This window comes from Poecilia latipinna, unplaced genomic scaffold (genome assembly GCF_001443285.1).
Source record: "Poecilia latipinna isolate Pla-1442-1.1 unplaced genomic scaffold, P_latipinna-1.0 Scaffold467, whole genome shotgun sequence".
Lineage (NCBI taxonomy): Eukaryota > Metazoa > Chordata > Actinopteri > Cyprinodontiformes > Poeciliidae > Poecilia > Poecilia latipinna.
The window spans coordinates 184,281-200,008 of NW_015113083.1; the positions used below are offsets into that span (position 1 = coordinate 184,281).

Below are 15,728 nucleotides of genomic sequence, written 5' to 3' on the forward strand. Positions count from 1 at the left end.
AGAGCGATGCGCGCTCCCGCGAGAGGGGATGCAATTTTGGGCAGGCATGCGTTTCTGGGCACAACACCGGCCCTGTCCAAAGAACCCAAAACGGTACAAAAATGTATCAGATTTTAATCAGTGGGATAAAAGTTTTACAAATAACCTTTAAAGTAAAACGGTCCAATTCAAGTTTGGCTGTGTTGGTTTTTAACCAGACGGGGTCAAAGGTTGCATAGAGTTGACAAACGGACGGAATAGTTCTGGGTCAACTAGTTCATTAACCGGTTCCAATTGGGATCCGGATCATTCCCTTCGGTTCGGCTGTCTGGACCGGTTCTGTTTGATCATCTCTACTGAAACGTGATTCGAATATTTTTGGGTTCCTACCACCACGTAGATCCCGTCCACCGTTCCAGACCGGGTCAGCGCCCGGACCCAGCGGCTGATCAGCGGGCTGCGGCCCACCGGCAGCAGCGGCTTCGGAACCCCGACCAGGTGAGCGAACCTGCCGCTGCGGTCGGAGGAAACGTCCCGCTGCAGTCTGGTTCCGTAGCCCGCGGCGAGAATCACGGCCTTCATCTAGAACTCTTGTCTGGGCCAATCTGGGTCGGCATTCTGGTTCCAGGTCCGGCTGAACTGAGGCAAAGTTCCCATTCTTCTTTGGAGGTTTGGAAGGAGCTCTTTAACGCTCTACCGCCCCCTGGAGGAACTAATAAATCAGCAGAACCTTATTGAACCTGCTGACCACAGAGTTCAGAACACCCACCCGAACCAGCTAAACTAGAAACTAACCAGTTAAACTGATTGGATCATAAATATTCACTATTTATAAATGAAAATAATTTACCTCTAGGTTTTCATTTATTGACACTCTTAGGATGCTGCAGAAACCATGAACTAGTTACATTTACTCGCGTTACTGTAATAATGTAAAGACGTTTTAGGGACTTCCTTTCTTTACTTTCATTTCAGAACCGTTTTACCCTGATACTTTATTTAGATTGAATATTAAAGTAACTGTACTTTTACTTGAGTACATTATGTTTCTACTCTGGACCGACATGAAGCCGTTCATGAAATAAATTCTGATCCTCGTCTTCTCCGACCAGAACCGTTCATGTTGGACCTCTGACCCGACAGGAAGGACGAAACACAAGTTCTGACAAACTAACATTTATTGACCCAGTCAGGTTAAACCGGGTTACAGCAGCAGAACCGTTGGTCTACTCTGCGTTCTCCGACCCGCTTCCAGCTGCAGGTGGCGCCGCCTCCGGTTCTGGAGCCGTGAGCGGTTCCGGCTGATCCGACAGCTCGGCCTCAGGCTCCTCCATCGGTTCCTCCGATGGCTCCTGGCCCGGTTCTGGTTCTGGTTCCTCTGCGGCCTTAGGCTCTTCCTCCTGCAGAAAAGTTCCTCCAGACTTTAACTGACCAAGACGCTGTTTTGGGTCAGAACCAGAACCACTTGGACTCACACCACAAGTCCATTCTGGAGTCGTTCGTTTGGTTTCTCGGACCCGAGTCGGGTTGTGGCGACCCGTCAGAACAGGAAGTCGGCTCACCTGGTGAATCGGGTCGGTCGTCTCAGGTGTCGGCGGCTCCGCCTCTTCCTGTTCCATCGGTTCCTCTTCGTCCCGCAGCAGAACGTTTTCCTGCTGTAGCACCGGTCCTGGTCCTGGTTCAGGTCCGGGTCCTGGTTGCTGTGCGACAGTCGGTTCTGCCAGTTCCTCCTGGAACATCAGAGGACAGTGAGACCCTGAACCCGGCCGGACCCAGAGGGAGGAAGGTGCTGACCTTCAGAACCGGCTCCGCTGGTACTGGATCAGGCTTCTTGTGGGCCTCCAGCACCGTCATGATGGAGGTCGGGATGTGAGCTTGCTGCAGGCAGGAAGGAGGACGGTCAGGAGCGTGGCGCAGCACGGCAGGCGGGAAGCGAGAAGAGTTCTGACCTGATGCGGCGTGAAGGACAGGACGTGCTGCAGCAGCGGCGCCCTCATCTCCGGGCAGCGCTCAAACACGCTGGCCAGCTGCGGCGGCGGCAGCTGCAGCAGAACGCTGTAGGACTGCGGCTTGGTCCGCTGGCAGCACTTCACGAAGCCCTCCCACACCTTGGGGTACTTCCACACCTGGAGGACGGATGGAGGTCAGGCGCCGACCCGATGGAGTCGGCTGACCCGCCGGCGGCGAAGCTCACCTGCTTGACGATGAGGCGGGACAGGATGTTCATGACGAAGCCGCCCAGGCGCGGGTACATGGTGAGGGACTGGATGACGGTGCGCATCAGCAGCATGGGCAGCGGGTTCTGCTCCATCAGCTGCTGCATCACCACCGCCAGCACCTCCGACGTGTAGACATTCTTCTCCCCGAAGCACAGGTTGGTGGCTGTTGGTCCAAAGGACACAAATGAACCACACAGGAGATCAGACATATTTAATCACCAAACATCCTGAAAATACAAAAACTTTATAGGAATACTGACATCTAGTGGTGAGGATGAAGACTGCAACAGACCTGGCCCTCTAGAGGGCGATATAAAGGCTTAGCATTAGCTTCCACTAAATACTGTCTGTGTAGCTTCTGCTAAAATTGGACAGCTTGTTGCTCATTTAAAATAAAACCTAAGAAACCTAATTAAGTTTGTCCTCTTAAATAATTCTTAGTTTTGTTACTTTAGGAGCCGTTTTCTTATTTCTGTGCTGTAAGTGATTCAGTTAAACTCATATTTCTGCTGCTTGTTTTGTTCTCTCGCTTCGTGACATCAGAGTTACTGAAACGCTGGATCCCTGCGGCAGCTTGGTGTCTGAACTCTGACCTTTGATGATGGATTTCATGTCGCACTTTGTTGAGTCGATGTTGTGCAAGGCGATGAGCAGATCTCCTGGAGTCAGCGGAGAAACCGAAGAGCTTCCCTCACCTGCCAACAGAAACCAGATTCACTGGCAGAAACAGAACCTGTTAGCTAACGGCTAACTGCTAACCGGCTTCGCTTTCATCAGGACAAATCATTTAGAAACAGGCTTGTGTTTGCTTTTGCTCTGGTTTGATAGTCAAACATGTTTAAGCCGCCTGGTGATCCAGCTGCACCAACATGCTGAGAAAATCTCATCAGCTGACTCCGACCCTCCGGGTCGCTGGATCCGGACTCCAGAACCAGTAACGTTGTTCCTGGTTTGACTTGCACTCATGCTTCCAGATGCTGTAAAACCTGAAAGTCCTCTGTGGTGTCACGTCTTAAAGTTTCCCTACAGAACCATTCACTTCGCTATGTGGTTCCCACTCAAACATCCTGCTGTGTTCATTTGGTACCAAACCACCAGAACCGGATATTTTACAGCCCCAGCTGTTACAGAACATCTGAAGCTTAGCAGTAACGCGGGAATCGGAGCCGTACTGTGCTGAGTTCCCAGCAGCCGGTTGAAGACTTCCTTCACGACGATCGGGTTGAGCTTGATGAGCTTCGGCAGAGCCTGGATGACTTCATTCTGAGGAGGAAACAGAACCGTCAGCGAAACGCCAGCCGAGCGGCGCTGGACCGACCCGCTCCCACGGGAACGCCACCTTCTCCAGGCCGTTGATGACCGGGATCAGGAAGCGGACGTCCGGAACACGTTTGTGGTAGAGGTCCCGGACCCGCTCCACCAGCTCCGGCGACGGAGGCACTGGGCGGAGGAATGACATGCATCAGAACCGGACCGGACTCATCTGGACCTTCATGTTTCTGTCTGGGTTCAGATCTTTTCTACCTTTATCGGTCAAAATGTGCAGACAGCGAGTGACCAGAGTCTCTGCCCCTTTAGGACAGTTTTCCACCAGCAGCAGCAGCTCTGGAGAGTTCATCCCCATCCCACGGATCTGCAAGGACAAAAACCCAAACAGTCAGGATGAGCTGTAGCTCTATAGATCTACAGTCATTCTAACTACTACTGTCTCAGATCCAGAACAGAGACCGTGTGCTGCAGCCTCACAGCTCAGAGCTGATGCGTTTATGCAGCAGCAGGAAGGCCTCCACTAAACGCTCAGCTTCCCCTGAACTCATTCTGAAGCCTTTCCTTCGCTGCTGCGTTCAAAATCACAAGCCTACAAGTGGAGGCGTAATGACAAATTTGGTCCTGTTGAGGGCGACATGTAACGTCACTGACACATGGATGAAATTAGCATTAGCCTTAGCTTCCACTGAATAACGTGATGATGTACAAGAGGCTAGCTGCTGCCAAACAGTGAGGCGCGTAGCATCGACAGAACTGATGTTCATGAAGGTTGCTTCATGAGTGTAGTTAACTGTTCACTGTTGAGTCGGATTGCAGATCCAGACCGACTGACTCTGCTGATCCACACGGGGTCAGAAGTATACATACACCCCGTAATGTCTGGTCAAACGTCTCCTAGAGGAGACATGAGGACGGACTCACCGGCTGCTCGATGGCGCGCAGCACGCTGCGCTTGATGTCGGCGATCGCCTCGGTGTAGACGGACGCCAACTCATGGACCAGCCGGTGGTTCAGAGGAAGGAGGGACAGGTAGAGGAAGAGACACTGTCTCACTGTCTCCTCCGTCCACGGAGCAGCGACCTCTGCAGGGACATCAGACATTAGACCCTCTGGAAACTTAGCCACTTCCTGCGCTGTGACGGGTCGGTGAGGGACGCTGACCCGTGTCCTTATCGGCGCCGAACAGCAGCGAGGGCGGGTTCGGGTGAACCAGGAGCTGCAGGTAGTTCAGGGCAAACTTCTCGATGTAGTCCCTCAGGTGGTCCTTCTCATACATCCGCTTCAGGAAGGCCAGGGCTGTGCTGCGCACCTGGAGCACACCGACAGCTCTACCTTAGCATTAGCTTTAGCACTAGCATCAGATTTATGTTTGTCAGAGCTTTAGCTAACAACAAGCAGCTACCAGATCGACAGGACAAGATTTATCAGAGCTTAGCTTTAGCTTTAGTTCAGATTCAGACCATATTTGGTCCATTTTCAAGTATAAAAATCAGGACAGATGGACGGATGGATTTGATGAAACCAGTATAAACCAGTGGGACCGGTTCGGCCCGACCCAGCCCAGTCAGCCGAACCAGACCTTCTCTTTGTCGTGGGAGCTGAGGTCCAGCAGAACATGGAGGTACTGGAACTGCCTGGACGGCCTCTTGACGATCAGCTCCTTCAGCGTCGTCATGCCCAGATAAACCCGGGACTGAAACAGAGGTCAGAGGTCAGTAGACCGCTCAGCGGGACAGCTAGAGGCGGGGGACGGTGCGTCTCGGTTACCTCGTCCTCACAGTAGCGGCGGATCACATCCAGCGCCGACTCGGTGATGATGGGAGCCTCCAGAACCAGCTTGGTGAAGAGCCTGGAACAGGAAACGAGTCAGACTGCTCCGGTTGCTACGGACATTCCAGGTCCTTCCAGACTTTCCCAGAAATTCAGCTTAATCCAAAAATAATTCATCTTTGAATTTATGTTCAATATTTCAACAGAAACTGGTGACTGGAAAAACCCGGAACCGGATCTACACAAGTAAGGAAATGAGGAAGGAAATGGGTGGGGAGTAGGACATATTGGAGGGACAGAGTGGACAGAGTGACGGCCGTCCCACTGACCCGTCCCTCTGCTCAGGTTTCTCCTGCAGCCCGGACAGCAGGGTGTAGAGGCAGTGGTCGTATCCGTCCAGCAGGCCGGCCGGCAGCTGGCTCAGGTAGCTGTTGTACTCCTGGTACAGCAGAGAGAAGGCCAGGTCGCTACGGCAACGCATGTCCTCCAGGACGTAGTCCAGGACGTCGTCCTTCATCACGCCCTCGAACTGGGTCACCAGCCGGGACAGCAGCTTCACCCTGACCTGCATCATCATCATCATCATCATCATCGTAACATATCCATGGAAACGTGGGGCTTACCCAGCCAATCACAGACGAGTATTCCTCAATCAAGAGGCAACCAGCCAATCAGAAAACTGCACAAGCAGTGAAAACCTAATACTGGAGACGTTTTAACTTTGTACCCAGAGAACATTTATTCAAGCATGAAAATACTTTTTGTCCATTTCAGGTATTTTTTACTTTTGTTTTAACTTTGGCAAAAATGTAATTGGGCCTTCAGCAAAATGTGATTTATCAACATGACTGACATCAATGCCGAGAGGGGCGGAGCAACAAGCAGGTTAGCATTAGCTTCTGCTAAATACATGGCGGTACCTTGTGGAACAAGAGGCAGTAGGAAAACCAGTTAAACTTTAGTATCAAATATTCAACACTTGGATTTATCTGACAATAAAACAGATTATTATTAATATTTAGAAATTCAGAGTAAACTTTCCATTCATCTGTGGTCACCCTAAAACCTAAAACCATTTTTCCAGATGGACCAGACCGCCCTCGGCTCTTACGTGGGACATGCCGCTCTGGGAGACCGCCTTCTCCGAGTGCAGGATGCGCTTCACGGCTCTGGAGGACAGCGCGCCGATCTGTGAGTCGGACAGCGGCTGGACCACGTCCGCCAGGCGGAACACCTTCTTCCTGCCGCCGGCGCCCGCCATCCTGCAGAGGAGCACAGCGTCAGGGCGGCCTACAGACCACCGGGTCGGCTCTGGTTCCGGCGGGCTCACTTGGTCTGGACGGAGGGCAGGATGGGCTCAGGAAGCCTCTTGACGGCGGGCGCCTCGGGGGCGGGAGGCTTCTCGCTGTAGCCGCCCACCACAGAGATGGCCTGGCCCACCATGGAGGACAGCGACCGTCTGATCAGGACGTCCTTCCCCCCCGACTCGTCCTCCACTGGCTCCTCCTTCCCCGACTCGTCCTCCCTCGCCTTGCACTGCTCCAGACCTGACAGGAAACACTGCCGCATCACTGTGATGTCACAGCTGCCTGGGCTTCTGATTGGTCAGTCACCGACATGCTGCTGAAGATGCTCAGGCTCATTATCCATGGAAAATCTGACGCCTCCAGCTCCTCATGCTAATACAACTAGCCGCAAGCTAGTACGGCTCCTCATGCTAATACACCTAGCCTCCAGATGCTAGCCTTACAAACCATCATGCTAGCACAGCTAGCCCTGTGGCCGTTAGCAGCGCTGACCTGGTCCGATCCCGGCCGCTGTCATCTGGGTCGCCATCAGCCGGGCCAGGTGTTTGATCTGGGCGTCGGTTCCGGCCGACTCCACCGGTGTGTAGGTGGCCTGGAAGGACGCCGGCATGACGTCCGGCAGGTACACCATGCTGATGAGCACCTGGCAGACAGACTGGTGTCAGCGAGATGGGTCCAGGGCGACGCAGACAGACAGGAAGTGGCGGCGCCTCACCAGGTTGGCAACGTTCTCCGGGGTCAGCAGGGGTCGCAGGAACTCGGCCGTCAGGTCGATGGCCGACTGCGGAGTCGGGGCGGGCGCCGGCTTCGGGGCGGCGAGCGGCACCGGCTCCTCTTTGTCCTCGTCATCTTCAATGAGCGCTGGCTCTGAGGGCAACAGGACTTTGATTAGGCCGCGGTCAGATGTGCGGAGCCGGGCAAGGAGGGTCACTCACCCATCTTGACCTTCTTGCCCTCGGTGGTGGGCTCATAGCGCGGGCGCTTCCTCTGCTCGCGCGGCGGCGGCGTGTTGCGGCTGATCTCGCTCTGCGGCATCCCCAGGTCTAGCAGCAGCGTGCCGATCTGGACCTGGAACTCCAGGCTGCACGGATGCTTCAGAACCGACACCAGGTGCAGCTTCAGGTTCTTCCTCACGCTGCTCACCTGGGACTTGGCCAGGGTGGGGGGCAGGTTGGCTGTGGGGGTAATGATCAATTAATCAGTTTAATCAATTAGTCTGTTCATCAAACTGTCATCCCTGAATTTGTTCATCCAACCAAACATCCATCCATCTGTCCATCAGTAGATTTTCTGGTTGTGTGACCTCTGACCCTCACCGTGCAGCGTCTCGTAGGCCTGCACCACCTCGGACATGAACATGGGCCGTTGCCTAGCAATGGTTGCTAGGGAGCCGAGTGCGGTCGTCAGGTTGATGCTGGAAATGGCCGGGTGAACCATGAACTTCAGCAGCTTGTCCAGCGCCGCCTTCCCCTCGTCGCACAGAGCGTCTGCAGACCAGAGACATGGTTAGCGCCGCCACCGCCACACCTCCTCTGACCTCTGACCCTGGGTCGTACCGTAGCGGATGTAGGGGTGGTCCCCGGGAACCTTGTCCAGGCTGATGTCTCCTTCCTGTCTCTTGGGGACGTCGGACTCGGGCGTCCGAGGCGACAGCGTGACGATCAGCGACTCGGTGAACTTGATGGCGTGCGTGCGGACGCCGTCGTTCTCTGAGTCGAGCATGTTCAGAACGTCTCCGGTCATCTGGGACACCAAGTCCCAGCAGGCCTCCTGCATCTCCGACACCGACCGGGACCGGACCAGCCACTGGCGGGAAGAACCGGAACCGGATCAGGTAAAAGGTCGTGTTCTCTCTGCTGGGTTCTGGTCCGGTCAGTTCCAGTCGGGTCCGGTCCTCCTACCTGCAGGGCGACCTTGTAGAGCTGCGTCAGGGACAGGATGGCCTTCTTCACCACGTTGACGCTGTCGTCCTTCAGCAGCAGGTTCAGGTTGGCGATGAGCCGCAGCAGAAGCTCGTTGTCCCGTTTGCTGGACGGGTCAGAAACGACAGGAAGTGAAGTTCTGGAGGGAAATCAGAACCAGAACCGGCAAAGTTCTGGCAGCTCACCAGGCTTCCTCAATGAACCCGATCACAAACTTCCTGACTTCCATGGACCGGTCCGTCTGGAAGGCGATGATCTCCTGAGCAACAGAAACATCTAAAATCAGACTAAAAAAATAAAATATGATGAATCCGCAAACGAGGCTGATCAAAATAAACTCTGACTGAATGGCAGCTTCATTAAGTTAATGGGAGGAGAATATAATGAAACCAACAATCCCTTTAAAAACAGAACTAAAATTGTAAAAACAGAACTAAAGCTGAATTTGTATCTTTTTAAATGGAGAGTCATTCACATCATTAAATCGTTTTATGTAACGTCCATCCATTTTCTGTACACCCTTGTCCCCAGTGGGGTTGGGAGGGTTGCTGGTGCCTCTCCAGCTAACATTCTGGGCGAGAGGCGGGGTCACCTGGACAGGTGCTTAATTAAATGCATAGATCATTTATTAAACATGTCATTAAATAGTTAAAACTGTCAAACCATCCATCCGTCAATAAGATTCATTTATTTTCTAATGTTTTACCCATTGACCAGCAGGGGGCAGTAAATGTGAAGATTTCTGTAAATAGATAATTAAAACTGAAGAATCGATTTATTTATTATGAGGTTAATGAGAGAATAGTGGTTTTATTCTAGGTGTAAAAGTCTTTATCCAGTTTCATTGTTATTCATTTTTTCATAACTCTGTTTTTTTTTTTTACTTACATCCAGGAAGTTGTCCAGAAGAGATGGATCCTTGTTGATGATGAGTTCCTGAACCTGAAGGAGACAGAGAATCAGAGCTACTGCAGCACAACCTGCCAGCAGGAGGCGCCCCCTCGAAAACACACAGGATAACGGATTTTACGGCAGAGAAAACAAACAAACCTGTTTGAGAACAGTGAGCTTTTCATCTGTGGGGATCAGAGCCGCCTGGTTCAGCAGCTCCACCACCTGAAGAAGAAGAAAACAAACATTTTCTGGTTTCTAAAGGAAAAAACTGAGAAATGTTTCAGTTAAAACAACAGCTTCATTTTCCACAGAATTATCTCTGCAGCAGAAACTGCTGCTCCATAAATATCTATTAAATGTGTCTCTTCTTTCCTCCAATGCTGAAGGAAACCTAGATGAAATTTTGAAATCCAGGATATACCAGGCCAGAAAGGATCCATTGTCTCTCCAGGATCACAGAGAATTTCTAAAAGGAAGCGTCTACATCAGAAGAACCAACTCAGCTGCCTCCTTTACTCAAAGCAGAGAAGCTACATGCAGATGATGGAGCTCCAACCTTATCGCCATGACAGGAGACGGTTGCTATAGTGATGGTCCATATTTCTTGACTATCTTATCTAAATGTTAACCAGTGCAAAGAACTCTTCATAAAATCAGGAAAATGATGGCCAACCATGAGCATCCGCTTCATTACCGCTGGAACACAGACTGCTACAGGAGGTCCTTCATGTAAAATCTACAACAACTCTCTGAAGAACCTTTAATTTACGTTTGATGTCTCTTTTGGATCAGAAGTTTTGAACCGATAGAAGTAGCTGGGTGATCAGTTTCTCTCAGTCTGAATCCTTTAATTGATCCCAACCAGAATTATTCATAATTATCACCTTCTCGCTAGTAGTGATGTCGATGACAGCAGGAGGCTCCCCGTCCTTTGAAGGACGCTCCATGATGCTGCTGTTAGTGGATCACAGTGAGGACAGCATGGTCTGGAAAAATCCTGGAAAACATGGAACCGGTTCAATGGAAGTTAACCAGAAAACTGTCTGGAGTTAAAATTCTTCATAAAGAATTAAGAATGCTGCTGGTGGACGAAACCCGTCACTAATAATGAAGTGGCTGATATTTAAGTCATGAATATAAACAAATAAAATAATCACAAAGGTTAAAAACCGAATTTTAATTAGAAAGTGCCACAGTTAACTTAGCCGCTATGCTAACCATGATGCAAACCCGCTCCGTTTAAACTTAAACGTTTGAAACACAACATACCGCTTTAATTCTGTCCTCTAGTTAAAGTAAGTATTTATAACTGGTCGGCAGGAAAATAGTTTCTCTCCAAAATATTTAATTCATTTATTTATTACAACAACAAAAAACCCGTTAGCGCGGAAGACAAGAAGCCATTCTTTTTCTTCTGTTTCCGGTTTTAGCTCTGAATCAGCGCCTTTGTGTAACAGCACCACCTAATGTAAAGAAGGCGGATCGGCATTTATTGGTATGTACGATTATATGAAGATGTATCATTATCTTTCATCCACTAAATACTGATTTTTTTTCAGTTATGTGTCATAAAGTTAAACAAACAATATTTCCTAATTAAATAAATGTTAACCTTATTTCCTTCAGTTCCCAATATTTCCAGAGTCCATCCTTTCTTACTTTTATTCGCCGTCTTTCCCTTTCAGATTTAAACGTAGCAGTCCTCAAAACATCTTCTACATGTAATTTTAATTTTATTTTATTTATGTCATGAATTCTATTGAACAAATTATCCACTGTTTTAAGACTGCGGTTAAAGGAGACATATTTTGAGTTCTTTAACTCAAACAGGTAAATAAATTATAAATATGAATTTTCTGGCTTTTTTCACAGTTTATGAATTCACACGTTGGCGTAAGAGCTCATATAATTATTACAGCTTTAAACAACAAAGCATGAAATTGCGAAGAAAATAAATAATAAGATAATATTTGGCTTCTTTAATATCGCAGTTTAATAAAATACGTAACTTTGAATACATACTATATAAATACTGAGACGATTTTATTTTATCTATAAAACATCTTAAAGTTAAGAAACCTGTTCTAGTTTCCGTAACGTCACATTTTAGGAATACATTTTCCAGAAGGCTTTGCGCCGCCAGTGACTCTGCTAGCCAATTACGAAGAGAGGAGGAAATGCTAATGTTTACAACCAGTGAAGTGGCTCCAGTTTCCCAGTAAAACCAGTGATTCAGGTCATTTTGCTGCACGGAGTGAAATGACAATTAGATAATGTGTCAAGTTAAATGACGAGGTTAAACATTCAGGTAAGAAAAATTGATTTTATCGCAGTTTTAGTCTGATACTTTAATCGAGCTTGTTAGCGCTTAGCTTGATAAACATTTGGCTAAACTGCGACCTAAACCTGAACATCAGACGTTTTATGAGTATTTATGCCTCTCATCGACCTTAATGTTGTTTATTGTGGATAAAAGAATAACGGTGAATTCATTTGTAAAATTATTATTATATATATACATGAAAACTGTGCTACGCATTTGAATTCAGTCCCGTTTAGTCCACTGCAACCCAGCTAGTTCCATAGCTAACCCTGTCAGTACCAGAGTCCAGCTGGGTTTACATGAATCCGAGTCCAACTGAAGATGTTCTGGTTCTGGGACAAGAGGTTCTTTAGAAACCAACCACCATCAGCAGCAGGTAAGGGAGGTTCTGGTTCCGTTTAAACCTGGTTAGCGTCTACACCAGGGGTGTCCAAAGTCGGTCCGAGAGGGCCGGCATCCTGCATGTTTTGGTTCTCTCCCTGGTGGTTGTAACAACCTCCTCAGCAAGTCAGTTCTATGCTTAGGCCATCTAACGAGCCATCATTTGATGCAGGTGTGCTAAACCAGGGAGAGAACTAAAACATGCAGAATGCTGGCCCTCCAGGACCGACTTTGGGCACCCCTGGTCTACAACAACTACCAAAGCTCTGATCAGTCCACCACCTGGAGATGGAGGCCAGACGGACCACCTGGAGATGGAGGCCAGACGGACCACCTGGAGATGGAGGCTAGACGGACCACCTGAAGACGAGACGGACCACCTGGAGACGAGATGGTCCATCTTGTCAAGATGGACAACCTGCAGAGGAGATGGACTCCTTGGATCTGATTTGCCACACTTTTAAGATTTTATTTGAAGGATTGATGAAAACTTCAAACCACTTAACGAAAAAATCTCAATAAAATAGATTGGGAGAGGCTTTCTGATTGGCCATCCGGGTGTGTGCAGCGTCCTGATTGGCTGTCTGGGTGTGTGCAGCATCCTGATTGGCCGTCTAGGTTTGTGCAACGTCCTGATTGGCCATCTAGGTTTGTGCAGCGTCCTGATTGGCCGTCTGGGTGTGTGCAGCGTCCTGATTGGCCGTCTAGGTTTGTGCAACGTCCTGATTGGCCGTCTAGGTTTGTGCAACGTCCTGATTGGCCGTCTAGGTTTGTGCAGCGTCCTGATTGGCCGTCTGGGTGTGTGCAGCGTCCTGATTGGCCGTCTAGGTTTGTGCAACGTCCTGATCGGCCGTCTGGGTGTGTGCAGCGTCCTGATTGGCTGTCTGGGTGTGTGCAGCGTCCTGATTGGCTGTCTGGGTGTGTGCAGTGTCCTGATGGAGTGGGTGTTCGTCATGAACCGGATGAGCTCTCAGGGCAGCATGGCGGCCCAGCGGCGGCGCATGGCTCTGGGGGTGGTGATCCTGCTGCTGGTGGACGTCATCTGGGTGGCCTCGTCTGAGCTCACCACGGTAACCAGCTTTCATTTAAATACAGACTGGAAACCAGTACAGTAAGCCAGTACAGACCACCCTGAGCGTTTCTCTGCTGACCTTCTCTCCAGTACATCTTCAAGCGGCAGGACTACAATAAGCCGTTCTTCAGCACCTTCACCAAGACCTCCATGTTTGTTCTCTATCTGCTGGGCTTCCTGCTGTGGCGCCCCTGGAGGCAGCAGTGCAGTGGCGCCCTGAAGCGCCGCCAGTCTGCCTTCGTGAGTCGCTCTGCTCTGTTAGGCTGCAAATATTTAAGATTTTATTGAGACAACATGATCCTGAAAGCTGCTTCCTGTCATGTTTTCTGTTATTTCTCCTGAAAACTTTGATCTATTTAAACTTTTTGTTGAGTCAGGAAGTGATTTCCTGTCATTTCTGCTGCAGTTTGCTGACGCTGAGGCCTACTTCGCTCCCTGCACCACTGACAGCGCTGTGAACAACTGCTTGGTGCGTCCTGACCCCCAGCAGCGTCTGTCAGGGTAACAGCCGCTCTCTGTCTGTCTGTTGCTGGTAAAGAGTTTCTTCTTTGCCCGGTTTGTGCAGAGTGAGCCGCTCTACGTCCCAATGAAGTTCCAGGACGCAGCAGCCAATCCGTACGACTGTTTACCTGCAGACTGTGAAACCGGTGAGTTTAAATCTGATTTCAGCTTTAAATGAAACCTCATTACTGATTACAGAGATGAACCAACAGCAGCTGGAAAAACACCAGCAATGACCATCAACCTGGGAAGGGTCAAAGGTCAGCTGGAGTCCTTTATTCTCCAGAGATCAAGATCATTCCCAAGATAATAGAAAATGTAAAATAATTTTAGAAATTAATTTTAAAAAAATGTAATTGAAAAATTAAAAGTTTTTTTTAAATTAAAGATAATAAATATATTTATTATTTTTAGAAAATAATGATGATGTATTTCCTGTTTGGAGGTGTTTAAGTGAATCCTGTTTGTCCCCCCTCCCCCCTCTCTGCTCCAATGTCCCAGCCTCCAAAAAGCAGCGGGTTCGTTTCAGCAACATCATGGAGGTGCGTCAGCTGCCGTCCACCCAGGCCCTGGAGGCCAAGTTGTCCCGTATGTCCTACCCGGCCACCAAGGACCACGAGGCCCTGCTGCGCACGGTGGGGAAGCTAACCATCACCGATGTGGCTAAAATCAGCTTCTTCTTCTGCTTTGTGGTGAGGAAAACTGGTCCTCCACACGGAGGAGCTAACGGCTCTCCTAGAGCTTTAATGTTCTGATAACTTTAAAACGTTTAGGGCACAAAAACTTTATTGAGCAAACAAAACAGACAACCTGGGTATTATGGATGAATTTAAGCAGTTTAGCGTTAGCTTCTACTAAATACCAGTGTAGCGCTATGTTTAGCGCAGTTAGCTTTTTAGTTAGCTACGCTAACTGCCTGGCTTAAAGGTTATTTTCTAAACTGGATCATATTTAGAACTGGTTTCATCTTTAACTGGTTCCTTCCTGCTCTGTCTGACCTCCAGTGGTTCCTGGCTAACCTTTCCTACCAGGAAGCTCTGTCTGACACGCAGGTGGCCATTGTCAACATCCTGTCCTCCACCTCAGGTCGCTCTCTCCTCTGCTACGTCTGAGACTGAAGTTTAGCTGAGGTACATTGAATGAAACCTTCTGTGATGTCATTTCCCTCTTCAGGCCTCTTTACGCTCATCTTGGCAGCCATCTTCCCCAGTAACAGCAGCGACCGGTTCACGTTGTCCAAACTGTTGGCCGTGGCTCTCAGGTGAGCTGGTGCTTTAGCTTTCCAGGCGCTAGCTAAGAGTTTTTGTGTTTTTTTTTTACGTTTTTTTTGCTCTAGTGGCCTTTATTTGTAAGTTGTTTGACAGGAAAGAGGGCAATCAGAGAGGGGAAGACATGTGGCAAATGCCACCAGGCCAGGAATCGAACCTGCGACCACTGCCACAAGGACTAAGGCCTCAATACGTGGATCGTGCTTTGCCCCTGCGCCGCCACAGCACTTCACTAAGAGTTGTTTTATTGATAAATGTTGTTGCTGTTGGTTTTCCTGTGTTTCAGCATGGGAGGAGTCGCTCTGGTGAGTCTGTCCAGCATGGACAGTCCTGATGAGAAAGGAGTCGTAGGTAACGTCAGATATACTGTCCCTCCGTTGGTGGAAGCGTTTAACTAGCTGTGGCTAACCATTAGCGTCCTGCAGGCTCTCTGTGGTCGCTGGCGGGGGCCATGCTATACGCCGTTTACATCGTCCTCATCAAGAGGAGAGTGGACCGTGAGGATAGGCTTGACATCCCCATGTTCTTTGGTACGCTGCTTCTTTATTTAACCCTTCTAAACGCTTTTTCTTCCACTGAACTTTATCACTGATTTCAGGCTTTAACCTGAAATCAGTGGTGATATACATGAAATCCATTCATCTTCCTTCAGCTCATTAGCTACTTAGGACTGGACAAAATGGCTGAAAATGTATAAAAATAAAAAACACATCATATATATATATACACACACACACACACACCCTCAGCCAAATCATCAACAAGACTGGCTACGGATACCGACTTAAGAATGGGGCCACAATCAGTCACCTCCTCTACATGG

General features: G+C 49.3%; 3 protein-coding genes across 5 annotated transcripts in view; 1 reads left to right on the plus strand and 2 right to left on the minus strand.

The window, feature by feature from the left end:
* Positions 1-717, minus strand: part of LOC106951665 (uncharacterized) — an 8,020-nt gene extending 7,303 nt beyond the window's left edge. Inside the window, exon 1 of the mRNA XM_015039321.1 lies at positions 370-717. Coding sequence (XP_014894807.1) covers positions 370-561 — 192 coding nt within the window. The 5' untranslated portion in view covers positions 562-717. The remainder of the gene's footprint in view (positions 1-369) is intronic.
* A 422-nt stretch (positions 718-1,139) lies between these two features.
* On the minus strand, positions 1,140-10,811 carry sympk (symplekin). Of its 2 annotated transcripts, none has more exons than XM_015039312.1 (27): positions 10,630-10,811; positions 10,245-10,357; positions 9,517-9,582; positions 9,355-9,408; positions 8,652-8,725; positions 8,446-8,572; positions 8,101-8,350; positions 7,861-8,031; positions 7,480-7,719; positions 7,260-7,411; positions 7,037-7,187; positions 6,568-6,784; positions 6,349-6,499; positions 5,567-5,802; positions 5,235-5,316; positions 5,047-5,160; positions 4,629-4,776; positions 4,389-4,549; positions 3,723-3,831; positions 3,538-3,638; positions 3,371-3,461; positions 2,792-2,893; positions 2,174-2,361; positions 1,929-2,105; positions 1,774-1,857; positions 1,542-1,709; positions 1,140-1,379 (listed from the first exon to the last, which is right to left on the minus strand). In XM_015039312.1, the coding sequence occupies exons 2-27, from the start codon at positions 10,305-10,307 to the stop codon at positions 1,206-1,208; spliced, it is 3,651 nt and encodes a 1,216-aa protein (XP_014894798.1). In that variant the 5' UTR covers positions 10,308-10,357; positions 10,630-10,811; the 3' UTR covers positions 1,140-1,205. The 2 variants fall into 2 exon arrangements, with proteins under 2 accessions (XP_014894798.1, XP_014894797.1); XM_015039311.1 differs by having other exon boundaries at positions 10,245-10,368; positions 10,629-10,811.
* A 684-nt stretch (positions 10,812-11,495) lies between these two features.
* LOC106951663 (solute carrier family 35 member F5) overlaps positions 11,496-15,728 on the plus strand; it is an 11,345-nt gene continuing 7,112 nt past the window's right edge. Inside the window, exons 1-10 of one of the 2 annotated variants that reach the window (XM_015039319.1) lie at positions 11,496-11,668; positions 12,993-13,134; positions 13,227-13,376; positions 13,543-13,605; positions 13,702-13,783; positions 14,139-14,329; positions 14,642-14,723; positions 14,811-14,898; positions 15,192-15,256; positions 15,331-15,435. In XM_015039319.1, the coding sequence (XP_014894805.1) occupies positions 13,000-13,134; positions 13,227-13,376; positions 13,543-13,605; positions 13,702-13,783; positions 14,139-14,329; positions 14,642-14,723; positions 14,811-14,898; positions 15,192-15,256; positions 15,331-15,435 (961 nt within the window). In that variant the 5' untranslated portion in view covers positions 11,496-11,668; positions 12,993-12,999. The remainder of the gene's footprint in view (positions 11,669-12,992; positions 13,135-13,226; positions 13,377-13,542; positions 13,606-13,701; positions 13,784-14,138; positions 14,330-14,641; positions 14,724-14,810; positions 14,899-15,191; positions 15,257-15,330; positions 15,436-15,728) is intronic. The other variant, XM_015039318.1, reaches the window with a different exon arrangement.

Coding starts and splice junctions, on each gene's coding strand:
- sympk (XM_015039312.1), bottom strand. CDS start 10,307: ATGGAGCGTCCTTCAAAGGACGGGGAGCCTCCTGCTGTCATCGACATC. Junction 8,573..8,651: donor GGGTTCATTGAGGAAGCCTG/GTGAGCTGCCAG, acceptor TGACCCGTCCAG/CAAACGGGACAACGAGCTTC. Junction 7,720..7,860: donor GGCCTACGAGACGCTGCACG/GTGAGGGTCAGA, acceptor TTACCCCCACAG/CCAACCTGCCCCCCACCCTG.